The 20,728-nt window shown below is 38.4% G+C and overlaps 3 protein-coding genes across 4 annotated transcripts; 1 reads left to right on the top strand and 2 right to left on the bottom strand.

Annotated features, from left to right (window-relative positions):
• Positions 1-620: 620 nt before the first annotated feature.
• polr3d (polymerase (RNA) III (DNA directed) polypeptide D) lies at positions 621-4,587 on the bottom strand. 2 transcript variants are annotated; one of them, XM_079468550.1, is made up of 9 exons: positions 4,188-4,587; positions 3,560-3,726; positions 3,417-3,460; positions 3,151-3,305; positions 2,909-3,030; positions 2,613-2,772; positions 2,223-2,473; positions 1,985-2,137; positions 621-1,495 (listed from the first exon to the last, which is right to left on the bottom strand). In XM_079468550.1, exons 2-9 carry the CDS (start codon positions 3,719-3,721, stop codon positions 1,379-1,381), a joined length of 1,164 nt encoding a protein of 387 aa, XP_079324676.1. In that variant the 5' UTR covers positions 3,722-3,726; positions 4,188-4,587; the 3' UTR covers positions 621-1,378. The 2 variants fall into 2 exon arrangements, with proteins under 2 accessions (XP_079324676.1, XP_079324677.1); XM_079468551.1 differs by having other exon boundaries at positions 1,094-1,495; positions 4,233-4,350.
• A 2,606-nt stretch (positions 4,588-7,193) lies between these two features.
• On the top strand, positions 7,194-17,223 carry phyhip (phytanoyl-CoA 2-hydroxylase interacting protein). The gene is made up of 5 exons (XM_079466817.1): positions 7,194-7,312; positions 10,162-10,338; positions 12,930-13,104; positions 14,230-14,347; positions 16,163-17,223. The coding sequence occupies exons 2-5, from the start codon at positions 10,165-10,167 to the stop codon at positions 16,695-16,697; spliced, it is 1,002 nt and encodes a 333-aa protein (XP_079322943.1). The 5' UTR covers positions 7,194-7,312; positions 10,162-10,164; the 3' UTR covers positions 16,698-17,223.
• A 319-nt stretch (positions 17,224-17,542) lies between these two features.
• On the bottom strand, positions 17,543-19,285 carry ppp1r3c2b (protein phosphatase 1 regulatory subunit 3C2, duplicate b). Its single transcript, XM_079467014.1, has 3 exons — positions 19,116-19,285; positions 18,896-18,970; positions 17,543-18,788 (listed from the first exon to the last, which is right to left on the bottom strand). The coding sequence occupies exons 2-3, from the start codon at positions 18,907-18,909 to the stop codon at positions 18,047-18,049; spliced, it is 756 nt and encodes a 251-aa protein (XP_079323140.1). The 5' UTR covers positions 18,910-18,970; positions 19,116-19,285; the 3' UTR covers positions 17,543-18,046.
• Positions 19,286-20,728: the final 1,443 nt, after the last annotated feature.

The following is a 20,728-nucleotide window of genomic DNA, read 5'->3' on the forward strand; positions in this document are numbered from 1 at the left end:
TCGCCAACGCCGCAGTTTGTTTGGGAAAACACGCTTTGCATTGTTGTTCATCATTCACATTCACCACAGCTGACCACGAGTTCCTTACAGTTTCCACGAAATGTTTTATTCGTTATTATGCACGTTGCAGGCTGAACCTTGTGTCGGGAATGCCGACGAAAACACTGTTGTTCTTTCGGTCTTCAAAATGTAAAGTCAAAGACTTCATACCCCATATAGCACAATCTGGCTTACGTCGATTTGACGTCTCGGAGATGTGTGCTGTCAGACGTCATAGAGACCTCCAGAAGATGTCTGTAAGATGTTTATGATTTAGAATGGGTGTAAAGCAGACGTCTGAACGTCTTCTAAAGATCCGGAGCGTAAAAACATCTGCTAAACATCTTAGAAACAGCTGTTCTTCATCCATTGTAAATCATAAACATCTTACAGACATCTTCTAGAGGTCTATATGACGTCTGACAGCAGACGCCTCCGACACGTATTGCAGATGAGCAAACTGTGTATTGCAGATGTCATATAGACGTAAGCCAGGTGTATGCGTGCTATCAGTGACGCAACCATGGGCATTGTCCCACCACCTCTTTCAGTGACAGCTTTGATGAGTGATGGCTTCTCAGCATGGTGCCAAACATGACAATGAAGATTGACTGCGACTACATACACAAAAAAAGAGAAGTGAAGAAAAATAGACTTTGCAAACCAAAACACGGGGCTATAATAAGTTCACACGAAAACGAGACATTCGTTTGAACAATGAATGTACAAAAGCAACTCAGTTTAAAGGTTCATCTTTGTGTGTTACAGGGATGATGTTCTCTTTTTGATCCAATAAACTTTACTGGTCTTCAAAACCAGGTCCCGTCCAAACTTTGCTTTTCCAGCATCTTCCGCATATGCAACCCCTGCCCAACAGTGGCTTTAGGATGTTGAGAACCACCTTTTTACACGAATGGGAGATTTACAAAAGGTGCAAACATTAAGTAATGCTCAAAAGACAACATTATACACAAAGATACGTGTGTGTCAACCTAACTAGGTGACTGGAAAAGCTATTGGAGCTTGGCATCATCTTCCAATAAAGGCATCAATTACAAACAAAGCCATAGAAATTTTTTATTAACTTAATATTTTACACTTCAAACCCAGATTTTTGCAAAACGTATTCATTCTACCCTACAATATTTACATACATGTTAGTGTCTTATATAAAGCCCTGTTGGATGTGACATAACCTGTAAACTCTTCAGGTAAATTTCCTTGAGCATAAATATTTTCAGTCACTTCGACTTCCCACTGGAACATTTCCCCACACTGTTCGGAGTATGCAACCGTTTATTTTACGAATAGAAACATTGGCAGTTTCAGCAGCAGATTCTCAAGCTCTGTTTTCTAGAAGAGCCTGGAAATCGGGTGAGCAAACCAGCTTGTGTTTAATGTGGCCCAGGACAGACATATCTCCTCTTCTGCCTTCTGTATTGACTGACACTAATTCCTACAAAAACAGACAAAACAAAAACATGTTAAAAAGTCATTCAAATGTGTAAGCTACAAAGGAAATTTATTGGCATCTAGCGGTGAGGTTGCGAACTGCAACCCACGGCTCACGCCACCCCACCCCTTCCTGACATTTCGCTTCTTTGCCGAAGGAGATAACGTATTTACGAAACGCGCTCTATAGAGCAGTTTGTCCATTTAGGGCCACTGTAGAAACAACATGGCGAATTCCATGTTACGGTACCCACAGTGTATGTAGATAGAAATAGCTCATCTTTTTCAAACGCTTCATTTTGTTAGGTCTTTGTTCACCTCTGAACACATAGTTTTGTATATTATATTGTCTTTGTCAACGGATCCTCAAAAAATGACATTTAAGTACTTTATATGTAGCATTAACCTTTCGAATCCTCCATTCTTGATGAACTCTTCCAGATGATATACATGAAGCGAAACCTTTACGGAAATAATGGTGAGTGTAACCTACCTGAAGGAAAGCGCACGGGGTTCCCAGGGCCACGTCCAGGGTTACGTTTCCCAGGACAAGCTGCACTTTGCCCGACTTTCTAATGAGCAACTTCCCCACCAAACCCTCCTGCAGATCCTTAAGATAACAACTGTTCTCCTCTTGAGAGTCCTCCTAAGACAAACACAAAAACATGCAAGTAAACGCAGAAAAGCAGTACAGTTTTAATCGAATGGCCTACTATAAAAAAGAAACCAACCTGGTTCTCAGTCGTCTGCAGCATAGTCTGTCCATCACTCGACTGCACCTCTGTTTTTGAAGGCCTGACATCACTGGTGGGTGGTTGCCCTGGCAGCGAATCAGGAAGCTGCATGAAGAGAAGCTCCTCCTCTTTGCAGTGATTCCATACCTCGAGTAAATCAGGTAGCAAATCAGGCTCGGGGAGGGGGGGTTGTCTGAACATAGTCTCTGCCTTTTTCGTTTGCGATCCTTCCAAAGGCTCCTGCTTGACTGGAGAGAGACGAGTTCGAGTGAATAAAATAGAATGAGCGGGGAATCAAAATCATGGCATGTTTGGGGACCCATTTCTGAACCATGATTCTTGTCAAGCCCTACAATATCATACATCACATGACACTTGCTAACCCACCCTTCACTTCAGCTCCAGTGCTGTCTGTGATCATCGGTTCAGTTTCGGTGTCCTCGGCCTCTTCATCAAACTCCTCTTTGAAGATCCATCCAGACACGGCCAGAGGGAGCTGTACCGGACAGCTTCCACTTTCACCTCTCAGATGAGGATCATCCAGAAGCTGTGTCACACAGAAACAAAGCATTATGGGTACCAGAGGCGAGAGGTTTAAAATATGTCTGATCCATTTTGAACAGATTTTGTGAATTTAACCCCATTACACAGTTTACTTGCCAAAAACAGGCACTTAAACCTACATTGTCCTTCTCGAGTTTGCGCAGAATCTCTTTGGTCTCCTCTTCGGTCTCTCTCTCCTTTTTGATGTTGATAATGGGAGACGGACCGCTGTTTGCCGTTTCTCTGACATCCTCATATATACCTACACAAATAAAGGAATAGTAACATGAAGCTGTGGTGTAAGCGTTATTAATGACATCACCTAGCCCTTTTGAAGTACTTGGCATAAAGAATAAACAAATGTGGTACTGATCTACGTTACCTCTTTTTTTGGCCATCATCTCTGCAGGACCCTGCTCAAAGATGGAATGTGATTGGATGACCTCGGGACGACCACGGCCTCTCCCACGGCCATCTCGCTGTCTGCCTCGATCTACATCCCTTCTTTCTCGCTTTTTTCCCTCATCTACTTTTAACCTGTGACAGAAGAATATAAGCAACACATAAGTTTAAATACCATATTGTAGCAATGAAATAGCTTCCTAAGTAGCACTGATGCGTATGGGTGTGATGGCGTCGTTCACTTACTCTTCTTTAGACTTTCGGCCAATAATATTTGGGGTAAAGGTTTTCTGTGGAAAGCAAGGAGGACAGAAATTTCAAAAGTGAAGACTTTTTGGTGTCTTTAAACTTTCCTACATGTTTTTAGTTGTTTTTATATTTAGGGTTACCTTTTTGACACCACCTAAAGTGAGATCTCTGGAGCGCATCGCAGGGAGGCGTCCTGGAGTGATGGAAGCAGGCAGTCTTCGACCCATCACCATCCCTCTGCCACCCCCTACATTAGATCCCCGTGGAGTTCCACTGGGGTCACCGGAGCCTGCCGTATCCATTCCCTCTAATTTACGACAAACTTTTATTATTTCTAATTCACTTTGTAAATGTCAACATGACAGCATTTATGAATGTAACACTTTAACGTATTTTGACTTTTTAACGTAGTTCTCCATGATTACAAAATAAGAGTTCTCTGTTATAAAAACATTTTATAGAGATTTAACTCTAAATAAAAAAAACGAACTAGTAGCTCAGCGTTAGAACAACAATTATATATACTACAGAGATGTCCATGACTTTAGCAGGCCTAGAAATGATTATTTCGTCTGTACAGTACTTTCAGATTTTTTTGCCTTTATAATAAAATACGCATAAAACCCGTACAAGGATAAGTAACCTTCGTGAAATGTCATTCAATATTTGTACACATGACAACGGCCAAACAGTTATCTTCCGCTTCCCAAACACATGGCAACACGTGAGGGAAACGTGGGAGAAACAGACTCATGTCAACACACTTACCAACGCGTCTCCGCAGATGCAGATGTGATCTAAATATCGTTTTACCGAATTAAAGCTGAATTACAGTCAAATGTTGTGTTTTTGGTGACGGTGGCGTTGTGAATCGCAAGTTTTTGTAAGGCGGAGTTTCACGAGTGATGATACTTTGACCCTACCGACGCACGCAATAATGGGATTTCTGAACGTCAACCGTGCACCGCATTTGCGCATATTCCAGCGCCGAAGTCCCCTTCCCTGTTGTCCATTCCGAAGGGCTCATCCCTAAGCCCTACTCCCTATTGCTGTGTGAACTCCGGAGGGAATAGTGCGATTGCATATCCTAATGTGACCGTTTCAAATACACTTTGCGAAAAACATTTGATCTGTAGCGAGTTTTTGTATGGTGTCGCCTTCTCTGAGTGACCTTCGGGGGGCGATATAGCCCGGTTGGAACGCACCGTTTGTCTGCACAATGATGCAAAAATAAACGAGATTTCGTTAGAAACGATATTATTAAAAGCTACAAAAACTATTTTCAAAATTGTGATAAATGTAAACCTGAAACGATCTTTAAAGATGAGGAAAAAACGATTTTGTTCATCTGTGTGGTTCATAAGCGAGGAATTAAACTCCATTTCAAATAAAAGAGTAAGAGACGAGAGTTTGCTCTGTTGTCTTTATTAATAAACAGTATTTAAAACCATAAAGAAAATGTAAATTAAACACTAGAATAAACACTTAAATAACAAATGGATCAAATCATCCAATAACTTGTAGGTTCAGACTCTCTTTTACACAATAAACTTAACTTGTATAAAAGCACTTAGGTTAGTAACACATTAAAAGCAGTACGTTAAACATTTTGGTCAATTTTATTTTATTTGTTCAAATGTAACTTTTACTATAAAAATGCAACACACTACAGTGAACATCTTTCTGACATAACATCTATTTAAGATAATAATAAATACAAGAACTACTCAAATAAACATTCGTTTGACATTAAAGCATATGAATGAAAGATTTGATCTCAAATTGACTCATCTTTTTCAATAAAAGAGCAAGAGAACCGAGTGTTTGCTGTTAGTACTTAATAAATGCCGCTCTACACTCTTAGTAACACTATCTATCATTGCTATTAAAACAATCTCATACGAATGTCAATATAAATAAATGACACATATATACACATATACAAATCATGTCATGTCATTGCGACCCACACATAGCAGGGGTCACAATAACGCATTGCATGACGTCATGGCTTTAAAAAAGCCATATACAAATAATACAACTTATGGTTGGGCTTACTTTATTAATACTAGGCCTATTAATACAATACAATAGAGTTACTTGAATAAAGTTTATAACAGAAAACTAATGGCTGCTTTCAGACAAAATAGATATTTTGAGAAAAATATGATTATTGAAATGTCACTGGATTTGTGGTGTTCATACAATGGGGCATCTTCTTTTGTGTTCTGCAGAAAAAGCATGTCATACAGGTTTGGAAAGACAAGAGGCTGACTAATAAAGTATATGTCAAATGTTAAAAACAATATGTATTTTCTTGGATAAAATGTTTTAGCAAGAACTCTAATCCAAAAGCTTTAGATAGTTTTGTACCACCTCTCCTCTGGGGTTGTCCTTGCATGCCTGTCAGGGTCTGTTGTATTTAAACTACTCAATGTATTTTAAACACATTTCAGCTTGAGAGAAGGAAAATCATTAAAAGCAACCAAGCATAGGTATAGAAGCACGAGCACGTAACATCATTCACAGCCATGAACAATGAAGACAATATTGTCAAGAAACAGCCTTGAACATTTGACCTTTAGAGGGTTGAGAGGGTGAAGGAGTGTGTTTTCATACTATTTTGTGCTGTTTTCGGTGATCATAAGGACAGGCTGTGTGTTGGCTTTGTGGGAGGACGCAATGTTTGTGACCATATGGTCCAGCAGTTGGTTAGGTCCTCTGTAGGTTGTAGCTTCAGAACGTCCTGTGCTTGAATTACACCATGCAAGAGCGGACAGAAATATCATGAACACATCCAGCGAAATAAACAGGTAATCCTGTTATAATGAAATCTGTCTCCTAATGCAGTGTTGACATTCTCTAATGTTATAACAGAAGTTTGAATAAACGTCCCTCTTTTCTTTATATGGATCCCATAGCCCTGCAGATTGAGAGCTTTGTTACGCTTCATGGAGCACACGGTCTGACATGAAGCGTACTTGATGCCTATTTTTCTGAAATAAAGATGCCGACCATCTGCAACACAGAGGGATGTGTAAGATACACATTCAATGTCACATCAAATTCTCTATATAGGGAAATATACAGTTTATAATTGTATTATTAAACTTAATACATATGTGTGTGTTTATTTAGAGGAGAGACTGAGGATAATTGTGACATTTACTTTATAACTCACATGATTCTATATATACATTGTCATCTTTTCCTACAAAAAATATGACCGATCATATAAGGATTAATATTACTGAACAGTTTTACCTTTGTATACCGTTCATAACAGTCAGGCATAATGTGTCTCAAAAGCAAAAATCTCTTTCAGATGCTATGCATTAATGTAACCAGTGACATTGCCACAAAAGATGCAAACGCCATGCTTGAAGAAATACTCTTAAAAGAAAACTATTGAGAAAGGTGCTACTACTCATATGTATGTTTGAGTATTTCCCATAGTCTGCTCTGTCTTAAATAGTGGTCATATGCGATGCAAATTCAATTTACACTCCGGGACATTAATGTTGAGTGAATATGCCTTGGACTGGCTGGTCCGTGCTGGAGTGCTAAAGATATGTGTGTTTGGCAGTAGCAAGTAAGTAGCTTGTTATTTCACTTTTATGGTTCATTGACGCTGCACTTTTTCATGCTTGTTTATTTCCCATTGGCATATACAGCCGTGGAGCAGAGAGAGAGAGAGTGAGAGAGAGAGAGAGAGAGAGAGAGAGAGATGGTTAGTTAAAGTGAGCAAGCGGGGGCAAACCAGATTCCCTCTCGCTCAGTTTTCATCCTCTTTAAGGAGCTGGCAGAGAGAAATACGGAGAATCCAAGGCAGAGACTGTGAAATCTTTTCTGTTTTGTCACAGCTGCTGCTGCTGTTAGTGCCGCACACAGAGGTAAGTCTTCCCTTTTTAATCATTTTCTGAGGAATCTGTGTGTCGTGGTATCTCTGCATCTCTTTGTGCCGTATAAGTCCTAAATCGAATTATCTCCATATATTTCCATTACACATGTCTACTCATGGTTTTAATATGAATGTTATATTATCAGTTGCATATATAAGCAAGAATATCTTCAATTGTCTATTTACAGGATAATGTACCGTGTTCAGGACTTGCTGATACAGCATCCTGTCAAATGTATTTATTTACAGTGCTTTTGGTGTGTTTTGAAACTGACAATAGAACGGCTCACTTTTATTCATTGACCAAGGACGATCATTTTTAAAGAAACAAATGTCAGCCATCATATCAGCAGGTGGGTCAGTCTTTTATAATACAATATTATCATGCTTTTTTCAGCTCTTTTCCTCTCAAATCTCAGCTGTATTGAATTGAGGTCAGGCCTGCCTTGTAGACTTCCACAAACCCAGACGATTTAGTGGAAGGACGCAAATAATTGTTATTGCACATTCGAGAAGTGTGATTTCTTGTATCTGGGGCGTTAAGTCTTGTGTAATTCATATATTATAGTGAATCATAGAAGACCGATTCCTTTACTAGTTTTACTCGCAGTAGGGCTGCATTGCAGATGCATATAAGATCCGCTCATGACCAGAAATTTGAAGCGTGACAGAGTCATTAATACTCTGAGAATCATCACAGGGTCTTGTAGTGTGTGACAGCTCATTCCAGAGGACAATACCTCAATGGATTCCTCACACCGCACTTCCACACACCACTCTTTGTGCATGAGCCCATTCTGAACATCACATCATGTGTAAATGTTTCTCGCTTCTGTGTGTTTTACCCAATGAAATGTTTGTTTATGCTTGTTTATTTCGTATACGTTTATATATGTTCCTCTTCGCATACATTGTAAAGAATCCAGTAAAAACGTCATTTTCCAGCAGCTGGTGTGCAAATAAAATACCATGAAATTAAAAAAAAATCCAAATGTTATAAGGTAAAATATGATGTTTTACATGGCTTGCGATTTTTCTGTGATTATCTGTCATTTGATGGTTTTTACTATATTTCAAAACACCAATGTATTTTTCCAGCAGCTGGGGCACCAATAAAATACTGTAAAATAGCAGTATTGCCACTTTAAATGACATATTCTTCTTCTAAAAATGTGCAGTCTTGTCCTGTAATTTGACGTGTTTTTCTCAAATACGTGAAAGAATCTGGAAAAAAACATAGCAAAACTCTGTAAAATCACAGGCTTTTACATTGCATGTATATTGTAAAATGCCAAATGTACAGTTCAATTGTGTAAAATCATTTTTTTTACAGGTTAACAACAAATAATTTTCCAGTTGGAATCTGGCTATGGAATGTATTACAGAAATGTCAAATTTACCGCAAGCATAATACGTTGGGTGTAAATAGCATGAATAACATGTCATTTACTTTACAAAATAGTATTTCACAATTTTTCTGGCGCCTCGGCTGCCGAAATATTAGCGTTTTTTATAAGTATGTTCACAGAAAACCTGTTAAGATCAGGTCAAATTTCACCCCACAATCAAATGAAAGAAATGAGAAATTATGTTATATGAAAATGAATACACAATAAAAATGTTAGAATAAGAAATACTAATGGTCAAACAAATGTTTTTTAATGTGACACCGTGGTCTCTTGAGGAACATAGAGACTTATTCCAAAACGTTCAAAGATTTTCAAAAATAGAGGAGGTGTACTGCAGAGCTCTCACTCTTTCTCTCTGTGTGTGTGTGCGTGTGTGCATGTGTGTGTGTGCGTGTGTGTGTGTGTGTGTGTGTGTGTGTGTGCATTCGTGTGTTGCATGTGTGTGTGAGTGAGTGTTTTGCAGCTTTGAAGCATATCCTGTGAGGATATTCATCATGCCCTACATTCCCTTTGAATGAAAGACGCCAGTCTCGGGACCATGGCATTAAACCTGTATTTCATTGGTGCTGTCATGTTATTGTGTGACACTGGATGTAAATAAAACAATAAGGCAGTGTAAAGCTTCTAATCTTTAATCAACGTCTATCATGAGGTAGACCAGATGATCCCCTCAGGCCACATACACATGCAGTCATGCGTAAAATGCTTGCTGTAAAACATATTCTCATTTTCTGGCATGAATTTAAGCCCACACATTGTGCTGTCCAACACTTGGTTGCCAGTCTTTTGGCATCAGGGCCGTGAAGGAATACGTGATGTCAGCACTCGTCCATATGGAGGACTTTCAACAAATTGGCTTAGGAATCTTTAACACAGAAATTCTTTCATTGACTTCATGTCATTCCGAATTTGCATTACTTTGTTCGTTCTGCAACACACAAAAGAAGATATTTTTAAGAATGTTGGCATCCAAACAACATAAGTGCTTCCATTGTATGAACGCAAAACCAATGAGACGTTTCTCAAAATATCTTTTGTGTTCCACAGAAAAATGGTCCAACGGAGGGCAATTGATTGAATGTGAGGGATGCGAGCTGTGGTGTAGTGATAGGTGAAAAAGAGAGAGAGGTGCTGATAAATCGTCTGCTCGCTCTCTCAGAGTTATAAGGTCTTGTATACGAGCACAAGGCCAGATAATAGGTTTTGTGACTTAACATTACTCTGGGGTCACCGGAGCAGAAAGCGACAGCTCATCAAACACACACCAGTCCACTTCACACATTCTCAGAGCGCTAATCTATGAGCGGTGGCTTAGACCAGCCACACTTGACCAAAACACAAGAGACCTATCTGCTAACCTCTGAGATGCACCAACAACAGTACATGGTTTCTGTCTAACCCTCCTGTCATTTTTCACTACTTATTCTTGTAGGTGATGGCCGAGCTGGATCTCCTCTCCACACCCCACAATATTCAAATCAGCGAGTTGACCTGCGACTCGTTCCGGATTGCCTGGGAAATGGCCCATGAAGACACTACACGAGTGACGCATTATTTCATCGACTTAAGACGTAAAGAGGGCGGCGAGCTGAATCGGTTTAAGCACAGAGTGAGCGTTTACTTAAATTTTTTAGATCTACATCATTGCGTCGCTCTTCCAGAACACAACAGAATCTTTATTTACTCTCACACAAAAAGGACCTGTTTCTGTTCATTGAATTTATGAAGTTGTTACAAAACCAATCTTCCCAGGGCAATTTGGGGTGAAGCACCATACGAATAAAGATCCAACGAGGCTTGCTCCGTGCGGAGATCAAACCTTTCAGCCCTGAATCTAAACCAAAATAATGCACTGTATTATCGCACTTATCAACACAAGACAGGGAGGTGGTGTTAAAGAAAGATAGATCTCCGCTAAGATCATCCATCCATGCTTCCCGCATGATGGATAACACCTGCACCCTATTATTGTGGTGCAGTTTATTGCCCCATAGAACTCCATTGTAATGTCATAAAATAAAAATAATAATGTATATTTCTAAGGAAAATAAATATATCGGTACTGAAGGGTATTACAATTTATTAAAAATCACATTTCCAAATTTTGGAACCAAGTTCTTATATTTTACAATATATGAAAATAACGTTCCAATAAAATTTTTCACAATTGTTTTTTATGTAAAACAAAATTATTCACATTTGATACTCGCTCTTGTTGTCGTTCCGTACTTCAGCATAACACGCAGATTCACTTAATGCACTCGTCGCTATAAAACCTAAGGTTCTAGAAATGCGTAGCCTGAGAAATGCGGTCCTAAAAGTGGACCACCTCCCGGCTTGCATGCAGATGCTACTCAGTTTTTCGACATTCTACATGGAAAAGCTGTAAAATGTTTTAATTCAATGATTTAATATATTAACAGTTAATAAAATAGAGGAAAATATATATTTTATTTGTGTATGATGAGACAAAAATGACTTTCTGTGTAAAACACATGGCATTAACTCAATTCGGAGCCATTTCTCTCCCTTGTTTTCCTATTAATATTTCTGTAAGCTGAACATTGACCTTTCATACTGAAATGTGATTGTTTTTCGAGGCTGAACTAAACTTGATTTCAGGCAAATGGGGTTGAGGGGGCATGAGGCGGCTGTAGGTGTGTTTGTAATGAGAACATCTGACAGGCCCTTCAGGCTTCCCTGATGCTCTCGTCACTTCTAATAGAGGAACATGACAAACTCCTGCTGAAAGAACTGCTGTAAGCTGATGACTCATCGTGAACCAAACCATCCGGCTCTAAAAACTGGGATATTGCGGTCCAATTTAGTACACTCATGCAGCTTCATGGTCAACTTGTTGTATGATTCGCAGGTTGTGATATACTGGACGGACATTAAAATCTGAATGTTAGATCTGAATCGGTAGATTTGGGATGCTACGTGATGTGAAAGTGTTTCCCAGCACAGCGTCGGTCAAAATTAGAGACACAAGCTGCTACTAAATACTGTTAAGAAGACTACATCCGAGATTTCAGCATTCACAGCACTAATATTACATTTCAGAGAGATACTAAAGGGTTTCGGTAGGGTGTTGCTATGGTTATGCCCCTTCTGAGCGTTTCGTAATTGGTTGTGCACAACAAGCACAATTAGAATAATTCATCTTCCTAATGTTTCACTTTTCATGCTTGTAAAATAATACAGAAATGACGCGGGCCTGTATAAGAAGATATTTTGAGAAATGTCTCAGTTGGCAATGGGGGAAGAAGAAATGTATGCATTAAAAAATATTTTACACTTTAAAAACATAGTCTACACAACATTTAGTCAACTAATAGTACTCGCCTATAGGTGTCTGTCACAGACTACAATTTGAGTCCTAAAAACATATGACATTCACGTTTGCAAGCATTTTATGTTGCTATGTAACTTTTTATGACTGTCAGTTTAAGTCGGTCTGGCACCCCATTACTGTATATGTCACCATTGCAAACATCTATGACTACAGCTCTGGAAACAATTAAGAGAATTTTTTTTCTCTTAATTTACTATTTAGAGGTGCAATGTGTTTGTTTTATTCTGTCAACTACTAACAATATTTCTCTCAAATTTTAAATATAAATAGAAACGGGTCAGAATAAAAGAAACGATGCTCAAATATTCACACACAACAACACGACAGTAATATTTGTACATGTAGGAAATGTTAAAAATAAATATTTTTTATGTGATAACCTTGATATTTATCACTTTTTTTCATTTGTTTAGTCAAGCTGTCACTCTTTTACATTGCTGACTTTATGTCACTCCTGAGGTTTGATTTTGTTGAAATTTAACAAACACTGGACAGGAATAGCCACAATACAAATGAAAATTTAATGAAAATTTTGAATTCTTTCCACGGCCGTATGCAAAATGAATTGTAAATATAAAAGGAATGTAAATGTAAAATGAATCCACCTTACAAGTTGTGATAAACACGTCCGTATCACTATCAGCTACAACCATGAAAGGTTTTATCCTTATCTTATCTTTCATAAAATGGTTCATTACATTTTGTTTAGCACATTGCTTTAACTCTCAGTGCTAAAAGTATATAATTTTAGGCCATATTGTTACTGAAACGTGTTACAGAGGATGAAAGGAGTAACCAGATGAGAGAATTTGACTGACAGCACACTCTCGTGTTTGGTTTGTCAGGATGTCCCAACCAAACTTGTGGCGAAGGCAGTGCCATTGCCAATGGCTGTCAGAGGCCACTGGTTCCTGAACCCTCGAACTGACTACTGTGTCGCTGTACAGACTGCCATCAGACAGCCTGATGGAGACTACCAAGTGTCTGAATGGAGCCAAGTAGTGGAGTTCTGTACTGGAGGTAAGTCGAGATGGAAAAAAACAACAATTCATCATTTAAACTCTGACATAGGCTATTAGCTACAATATTTCATTTTTCAATAAGGCAAATTATAACTGTAATGACACAACATCTAAAAATCATCATTTGCAACAAGCCTCAAATCAGGCCCCACCCCTTTATTTGTTGGGGTGCAAGTAAAGGGTACAGGTCTCGCAAAACAAGGAAATGGTGATTAGAAATTATTGGGTTTTTACAAACTGGGATAGGCTTTTTCAACCCATTCATCAGACTTCAATGGGAGAAAGGAATTGGGAATCTCTTACTTGATTTTTACCAATCGATTTGAGAGATTGACAATGCCCAGTAATTGAAAAATGCTTATTTTGTTCCACAGAGAGCCCAGTCTCCAAATAAGGCTGAAAAGCAGGATTAAAATCTTCAAATGTGTCTGAAGTCCAATAAATTGTCAATGGATAAAACCAAATTCCTGCATTTGCTTTCATAGAATTTGCAGTTTTACTGGATTACATTACATAAATTGAGTGCGTAACCAAGTGGTTCTCAACTGGGGCCACACATTTTGTGGCAATTTATTTAATATAGAAATCTATCATAAACTGTATGCAAATGTAAACATAAACATATGTAAAACATAAAAAAATAAGACCTCGATCAAATAAGAATTGATGATCCAGTATTATATAACGGAATATGTTTTTGGTTAATAAAATTCTAAGTTTAATGTTATAAGTCTTTATTTGGGGGGCCGCAAAATGATGCACTCTGCACAAAGGGAACGAAGGTACAACGAACAAGTTTAAGAACCACTGGCTTAGCCAATTTAGTAGATGGGGAGCAAGAAAAACAATATAAAACAAAAAAGAGTACAACAAGTAAAATTACATGTTTTAAATATCAATCTACACCCAATTTATAAATATGCAGTCTATTTCTGTAATTTGACACTTTTACTGTAATCTTTACAGTATTTCAAAATTTTGAAAAAATATTTTGTAAAAAGTAGTTTTTTAAATTGTGCAAATTTTGTTTCATGTCTAATTTATACACTTTTTATGGTCTTAATTTTGTGTTGGTTTAAAATGCTTTATTACTTCTAGATTTTCATATGGTTCTTTCCTGTAGATTATGCCATGGAGCATCTTCAGCAGCTCTTAGACAAAGCTCAGGCGACTGCTGGAAGACTTCTCAGGTTCTCTGTGTTCTATCGCAATCAGCATCCTGAATACTTTCACTACGTGAGGTCAGTGTTATTCTCTCTACTGCCTTGACAGATCACAGACGTCATTGACTCCACCTTCAGTCTTTGCATCATGTATACAGTATATACTGTATATAGTCAAATGAAGAATGGCCATCGGTTTTTAAAATGGCCAATGTTTAAAATACCAAGCTATTGGCCGTGTAATCTGAAGCGCGGACCTGGACTGCAGTTAACTTCCGGTCTGTATTTGTTTATCGGACTGACTAGTGTATAATAATATAATTATTTGTATTGTATTACATTTATGTTAATATTGCTTTAGATGAAAAAAAATTATTTAGTTGTATGTTAATTTGATTAAATAAACAATTTGTTGAATGGGTAGTGTAGTTTCTGTAGTTTCGTCCCATTTAAAGAAGCCGCATGTGACATACTAGTGGTTTAGGTTGATATTGCCGTCTAAATTAAAATTATTGGATGTAATGGTTCATCTCGGTTTCTACAGTCACTCTATTATCTGCGAATGTGTACCGGAAATGAAGGGCAGTCCAGGAATGCGTGTATGTGCAGTAACGTTTGTTTATGTTGTTGCTTTGAAACCATCTTTAGGGTATGCATTCCACGTTCAAGGAATTGTTCACTTTCAACATACATTTTCATGATAATTTACTCACCCCTGTTTTCATCCAAGATGTATTCTTTTCTTTAGTCGAAAAGATATTAAGGTTTTTGATGAAAACATTCCAGGATTATTCTCCATATAGTGGACTTCAATGGACTCCAAAAGGTCGAAGGTCAAAATTACAGTTACAGTGCAGCTTAAAAAGGCTTTAAACGATCCCAGATGATGAATAAGGGGATCTAGCATTTACATTTACATTTCGGAATTTAGCAGATGCTTTTATCCAAAGCGACTTACAAAGAGTTGAAGGAGCAATAAGCCATTTGTCATACAGTAGCAATAATACAATATAGGTGCTAATACAAATTTCTAGTTTCAACAAAAGCTAGACCCATACCAGTTGACTGAAAGAGTTTGCTGAACCCAGGGTTCTTGAAGGGGTGTAGGAGTGTAGGAGGGTGAGAAAGTATGCCGGTGCAGATCCTGTGATAGGCGGAAGTGCCGACTCAGTGTTTACAAGTTGAACGTTCAAATACTAAGTCAAACACTGTTTACAAAATAAGGGAGTTAAAGGAAAAACAACGATGTCGGACGATTTTGAACTTGGAGGAGAAGATGTGAGACGGATTTTTTCGCCCTGCCCTATCAATGTCAAGCATGACCTTTTCAACCTAATTACGTATTACGTGAAGTCGTGAGCACTCTTTGCAGAACATAGCAAGGCCAGCATTTCTGTTTATAAAGCATATACATTATTATTATTTTTAGAAAATAACCGATCGTTTTAATAGATAAGATCATCATCGTTTAAAGCCCTTTGAAGCTGCACTGAAACTAAAATTTGACCTTCAACCGTTTGGAGTCCATTGAAGTCCACTATATGGAGAATAATCCTGGAATGTTTTTATCCAAAACCTTAATTTCTTTTCGACTAAAGTAAAAAATACATAAACATCTTGGGTGACAACAGGGGTGAGTAAATTATCATGAAAATGTATGTTGAATGCAAACATTTCCTTTAACACCTAAAAAGCTGTTGGACTCAACAGTGATTCTTACAATTTACAAAGAAACCAGGTATCCTTGGAGACTGATTTGTTGCAGGAAATAGCATTTCCTGATATTATTATTGATATGAGTGTTTTGCCACTCAAGGGAACGTGTTTTGGCGTGTTCACGTGGAAATGTGACGTCACGTGCATGCCCTCTTTTGATTATTTAACATATTGTAGGTCTCAGTGTGGGGGCGCAATGCTGCCATCTTTCAAAGACAACAGTGGAAGTCACGGCTCCCCCATCAATGGCAAGTTGCGAGGCGTCTTCCTCAGCTGCAACACGGAATTTGACACAGGTCTCCCTCCAAAAGACTCACCATACGGCCCTTTGCGCTTTGAGATTGCCGCTGAACGCCTCCTCAACCCGAGCACTAACCTCTACTTTGCTGACTTCTACTGCATGTACACAGCATACCATTACGTAGTGGTGGTGCTGGCCCCTGCCGGATCAGAGGGGGATTGCTTTTGCAAGAGTCGCCTCCCGTTACTGGACCTCAAAAACAATCCCTTCCTGACATACACTCCTGGAGAAGAATCTGTGTTCGGCCATGCCAGTGATGTCATACTGGAGGTGTTGTTCACAGAGCCCATGTGTTTAGAGCACGGCAGCTTGACTCAGATCAGTGGACACCACCAGCTCATGAGCCTTTCTACTGCTGATGCTAAAAAGGACCCGAGCTGTAAGGTGTGCAATATCAGTGTAGGTCGCTGAACTCTAAATGAAAGCGTTTATTGAAAATAGAACCAGATAACTGGATCATGAATAAGAATGAGGACTTCGGGTGGTGGTCTAAAAATGGAAAGTTCTTGGAAGAGTGAAGATTCAAATATAAAGAGAGTGGTGCAGTACCCTTTACTTCAAACAGTGCCAAAAGGTTTTGCACTGTCATAACATAATTCATTTTTTTAGTTCGATTAAATAAGGTCATGGTCCAGATTGTGGCTGTGATTTTATGAAACCAAGCAATGAGAAATCTTAAATACTTATTCATTAATGTGAAAGTCTTTCATTTCCAAGGTTCATTCTCATCTTCATATAATTCTAGATAAGTTGTTATAGTGGATATACAATTTAATGAACCATTACAATTGTATTGTATAACTTTTAGAATATTTAGTTATTTTGGGAGTTGATAGTCATACACGTGCTTTCTATCTGTTAAAAGTACCAGCAATAAATTGTGCAGAATCATATTAAAAGATACAAATATGAATATTTTTCTGCACGGTACGATCTCAGGTGTATATAGTATTTGTCTGTGTGTGTGAATGATTGTTCTCTACACACCTTACCCAGTCTCAAAAACATCTCAGCTGTCATTTTGAAACATTGAAAGAGTATGATTCAATGAGAAAGCATCATAATCCAATTTCCATCCATATAATTCATTGCTTTCAAAAGACAATTGTAAAAATCTGTAATCAAAGTTTATCCCTTCACTGTCACCGAGACTAGACAGCTCTCATGTTACCGGTTTTGTTGGTGCATTACGTTAGTCTAATCCAAAACTAAGTGAAATGTCTTAATTTACAAAGGCATATCTTAAGAGTGTGATTGGTTTGTCTCTAGAATCACAATAGTAATGTTTATTTGGAAAATGCGTTACAACTTAAATGTCCTTATTTAACTAAGGTTTAAGATAATCCTTGTTCGGGAGACTTTCAAAACATTAGATATTACGACCTTTAAAGAGTACAGTCTAAGAGAAAAGTAACATTTAAGTATTGATAAGAAAACACACAACGATAAAGAATTAGTGATACTATAAAAAAGGGAGGCTGTTACATAAAAGGCATTTATTTGATAAAACATTTGACATTAAATAACATTCGCAGAATTCAACACTTCATAAACCATTTTAAAAGGGCCAAATCGTACAAAATAACAGCAAACTCCTACAAATCTTGAAAGTGAGATTTGTGAACACCACACATTTCACTTACTGATAAAAGGTCACCGTTTGAAACACGTGAAAACAAGCTGGTTCGTGAATAGATAAAGTGCAGTAGTTAAAACAGCAGGTTCAAAGTTCAGTGCAGAAATCCAGCTTGTTGGCATGCTTAAACATCACAAACATGAATGCAGTAGTTCTTGCCATTATTATTATCCCATTCAGCAGCACTGAATCCACCTGGCAAATACGACAAGCAAAACTCGATCCGTCCCCCCGTCTCCAACTGCTCAGGAACCGTCACGTTAAACTCAAACGAGTCGGTCCCCGGTTCCCCATAGCACTGATCCAGGTAGGTACACGGCACGTCCAGGTAACTGTGCCAAGCGTCGAAAGTAACACGGATATGAACAGCTTTCTCAAAGCAGATGTTCCTGACGCGCACTGTTCCCAGGATGGAGCGTCTGGTGACCTTACAGCTCTCCAAAAGCACCGTGAGCTCCCGCAGGCGACATCTGAACGCCTGGAAATCCAAGCAGGGTTGCTCAAAGCCCAAACGCAACCGTGCGCGTTTATTTACGGTTTCTTGAAAGCAGTTGAACTTCTTGATTCGTGGCTCTTTTGCGGGTTCGGGCGTCTCGTATTTCTCGGAGAACAGGCGCACTGTGATCAGGGAGAATCCTTTGGAGTCCGCGAACGCGACGCGTTTCTCTCTTCGGCCGGTGTTGGAGGTAGCAATACGAGTGTGTTTGTACTCGAATGCCGGGTGATGGGTGATGCAGGGCCGCAGGGGTTTAGGGGAGGACCCCACGATCAGGTGGCCGAGGTGCTGCGGAGAACTTCTGCACCTAAAACTCATGGCCATTTCCATAGACAGGACTGAAACCGGCGTGCCCAACCTCGTCAACACACTTGGGGGTAAAAGTGGGAGAACATGTTTTGTTAGCAGGTCGATGTAACCATTATACTTTAATATGGGCTGTTGGTATATGGGCTGTTGGTATATCGGAAGACTTACTTTGCGCAAGTCATCTTCAACTAAAACGGGCCGCCGCCCTTCTTAACACTTAAATCACAAGGACCTTAAAACGAGCTGTTAAAACGAGACATTGCATTTAAGGTTAGTTTCGTCATCACACTTTTAACGTTACGAGTTGTTGTAAGTCAAGTAAAACATTGGCTACACATCTTAACCCAAACAAGTCTAAACAATAAAAGTAAAGAACACATGAGCTTACTTTCAATCTTTTAGTTTGAACATGGAATTCCTCAAGTCTTGTTTTCACGTTATCCTTTATATTTGTGCTATACGTTACGGACGCGATGTGATCTTTATGACGCACACCTGAGTTTTATGAAGCTTGTCGTAACTCCCGCGTGACGTCACTTTAAATAGCCGCTTGATCCCGCCTCCAAACTCAAGCCAATCAGCTTTACACAGACCGGATGCGATTAACCAGCTATTTACAGCCTATCAGCTATCAGCATGACACCAAACACTTAACAGGTCAATTATATTTAGATAACATTCAAAGGTTATAATGTATCGGAATGTATTGTAAAATGAAAAATGAAAGACTGTATTATATATAGGATTATCTTTTATTTTATTATGAATACATTTAATATTTTTATTGTATTGTGAATTTGCGTCAAATAATAATAGCCTGTCATTAGTTGCCTAAAAATAAATAACTAAGTAAATGAATAAAATTATAATGAATAAATGGAATTGAGTAAATACATAAAAATGAATAACAAAACCCATAAATGATAAATTTGCATCGTGAACCATTCTATATAACAGTTGCTCTGTTTTTGTGTTTGTGCATTGTTCTCTTTCAATAAACAATACTGTGTGCATTATGTCTTTTTTTCTCCGATGTGATTCATGTAACTGTGAAATTGACATAATTATGCCTTCGAGTAGAGAAATGCCAGTGAAGGAAAGCCTGAGGGCTGGTTCCCCGTGAAACAAATGTGATTTCTAACCTCAGTAGGCTTCAGACGTTGCGGATGCATGAATTTGCTTTATTCACAAACAGAGGCAGAGAAAGAGAGATCGTGACCATCACTGTCATATTAGACTTGCAGTTTAGCACGTAGCAAAGATGAGTGTGGTCTGGACACTTGCCATTTATGTCTCAAGCACTGACTCATAAATGATGCAAAACTTATCAGTTGGAGTCGCATGACACAACAGATCAAGTATAAACCGTGGCCAAAAGTACTGGATGTATATTGAATTTAGATTCAAAACCATACGCAATAATATTGTTACAAAAGTACTTTGTTGCTGCAACATTTTGACTTGCCTGCTAATGTTTTCCAATAGATGTTTTTACAGATTTACACATGCAAGACCATCACTGTGGTTTGGCTTGTAGCAGGCTTCTCAGTCTCCTGAAGATGTTTAAGATCACATGACTTCGTGTGTCTTTTAACAAAATGAAAAGCCTAACAAAAACGTAATAATTTTGTAAACACTTGGTAGTCAAGGATTCAGTCAACCCATCTTTTAAAATTACAGTACAAATATATTGATGAATGAATGTACGTGTACATTAAAAATAACCTAAAAAGACATTTAAAGATAACTTACATTTCAATAATTTACCATTTACCAATATGAACCCAAAGAGCAAAGCTCAATGAAGGAGGATTGAGAATTCACACCTCAGCTAATCTGTTGCACACCTCTTCTCAGTTTAAAGGCCCCTAACACAAAACCTTATGTGCATAGAAAGTAGCACATTCAATGCAAATAATCGGAATACTCATAAATATAAATAAATGCGACCGCCTAAACGTGTTTTCAATGGAAATGTCTACAATGGCGAAACAGGAATTT

The sequence above is a fragment of the Barbatula barbatula genome (assembly GCF_947034865.1).
Source record: "Barbatula barbatula genome assembly, chromosome: 11".
Lineage (NCBI taxonomy): Eukaryota > Metazoa > Chordata > Actinopteri > Cypriniformes > Nemacheilidae > Barbatula > Barbatula barbatula.

Bases quoted from the DNA above. Each gene is read 5' to 3' on its own strand.
- polr3d (XM_079468550.1), bottom strand. From the start codon at position 3,721: ATGGATACGGCAGGCTCCGGTGACCCCAGTGGAACTCCACGGGGATCT. The intron at 3,461-3,559 runs GTAACCCTAAAT...TGCTTTCCACAG, and splicing joins CTTTAGGTGGTGTCAAAAAG to AAAACCTTTACCCCAAATAT. The intron at 2,474-2,612 runs GTGGGTTAGCAA...GTCTCTCTCCAG, and splicing joins CACTGGAGCTGAAGTGAAGG to TCAAGCAGGAGCCTTTGGAA.
- phyhip (XM_079466817.1), top strand. From the start codon at position 10,165: ATGGCCGAGCTGGATCTCCTCTCCACACCCCACAATATTCAAATCAGC. The intron at 10,339-12,929 runs GTGAGCGTTTAC...TTGGTTTGTCAG, and splicing joins TGAATCGGTTTAAGCACAGA to GATGTCCCAACCAAACTTGT. The intron at 13,105-14,229 runs GTAAGTCGAGAT...TCTTTCCTGTAG, and splicing joins AGTGGAGTTCTGTACTGGAG to ATTATGCCATGGAGCATCTT.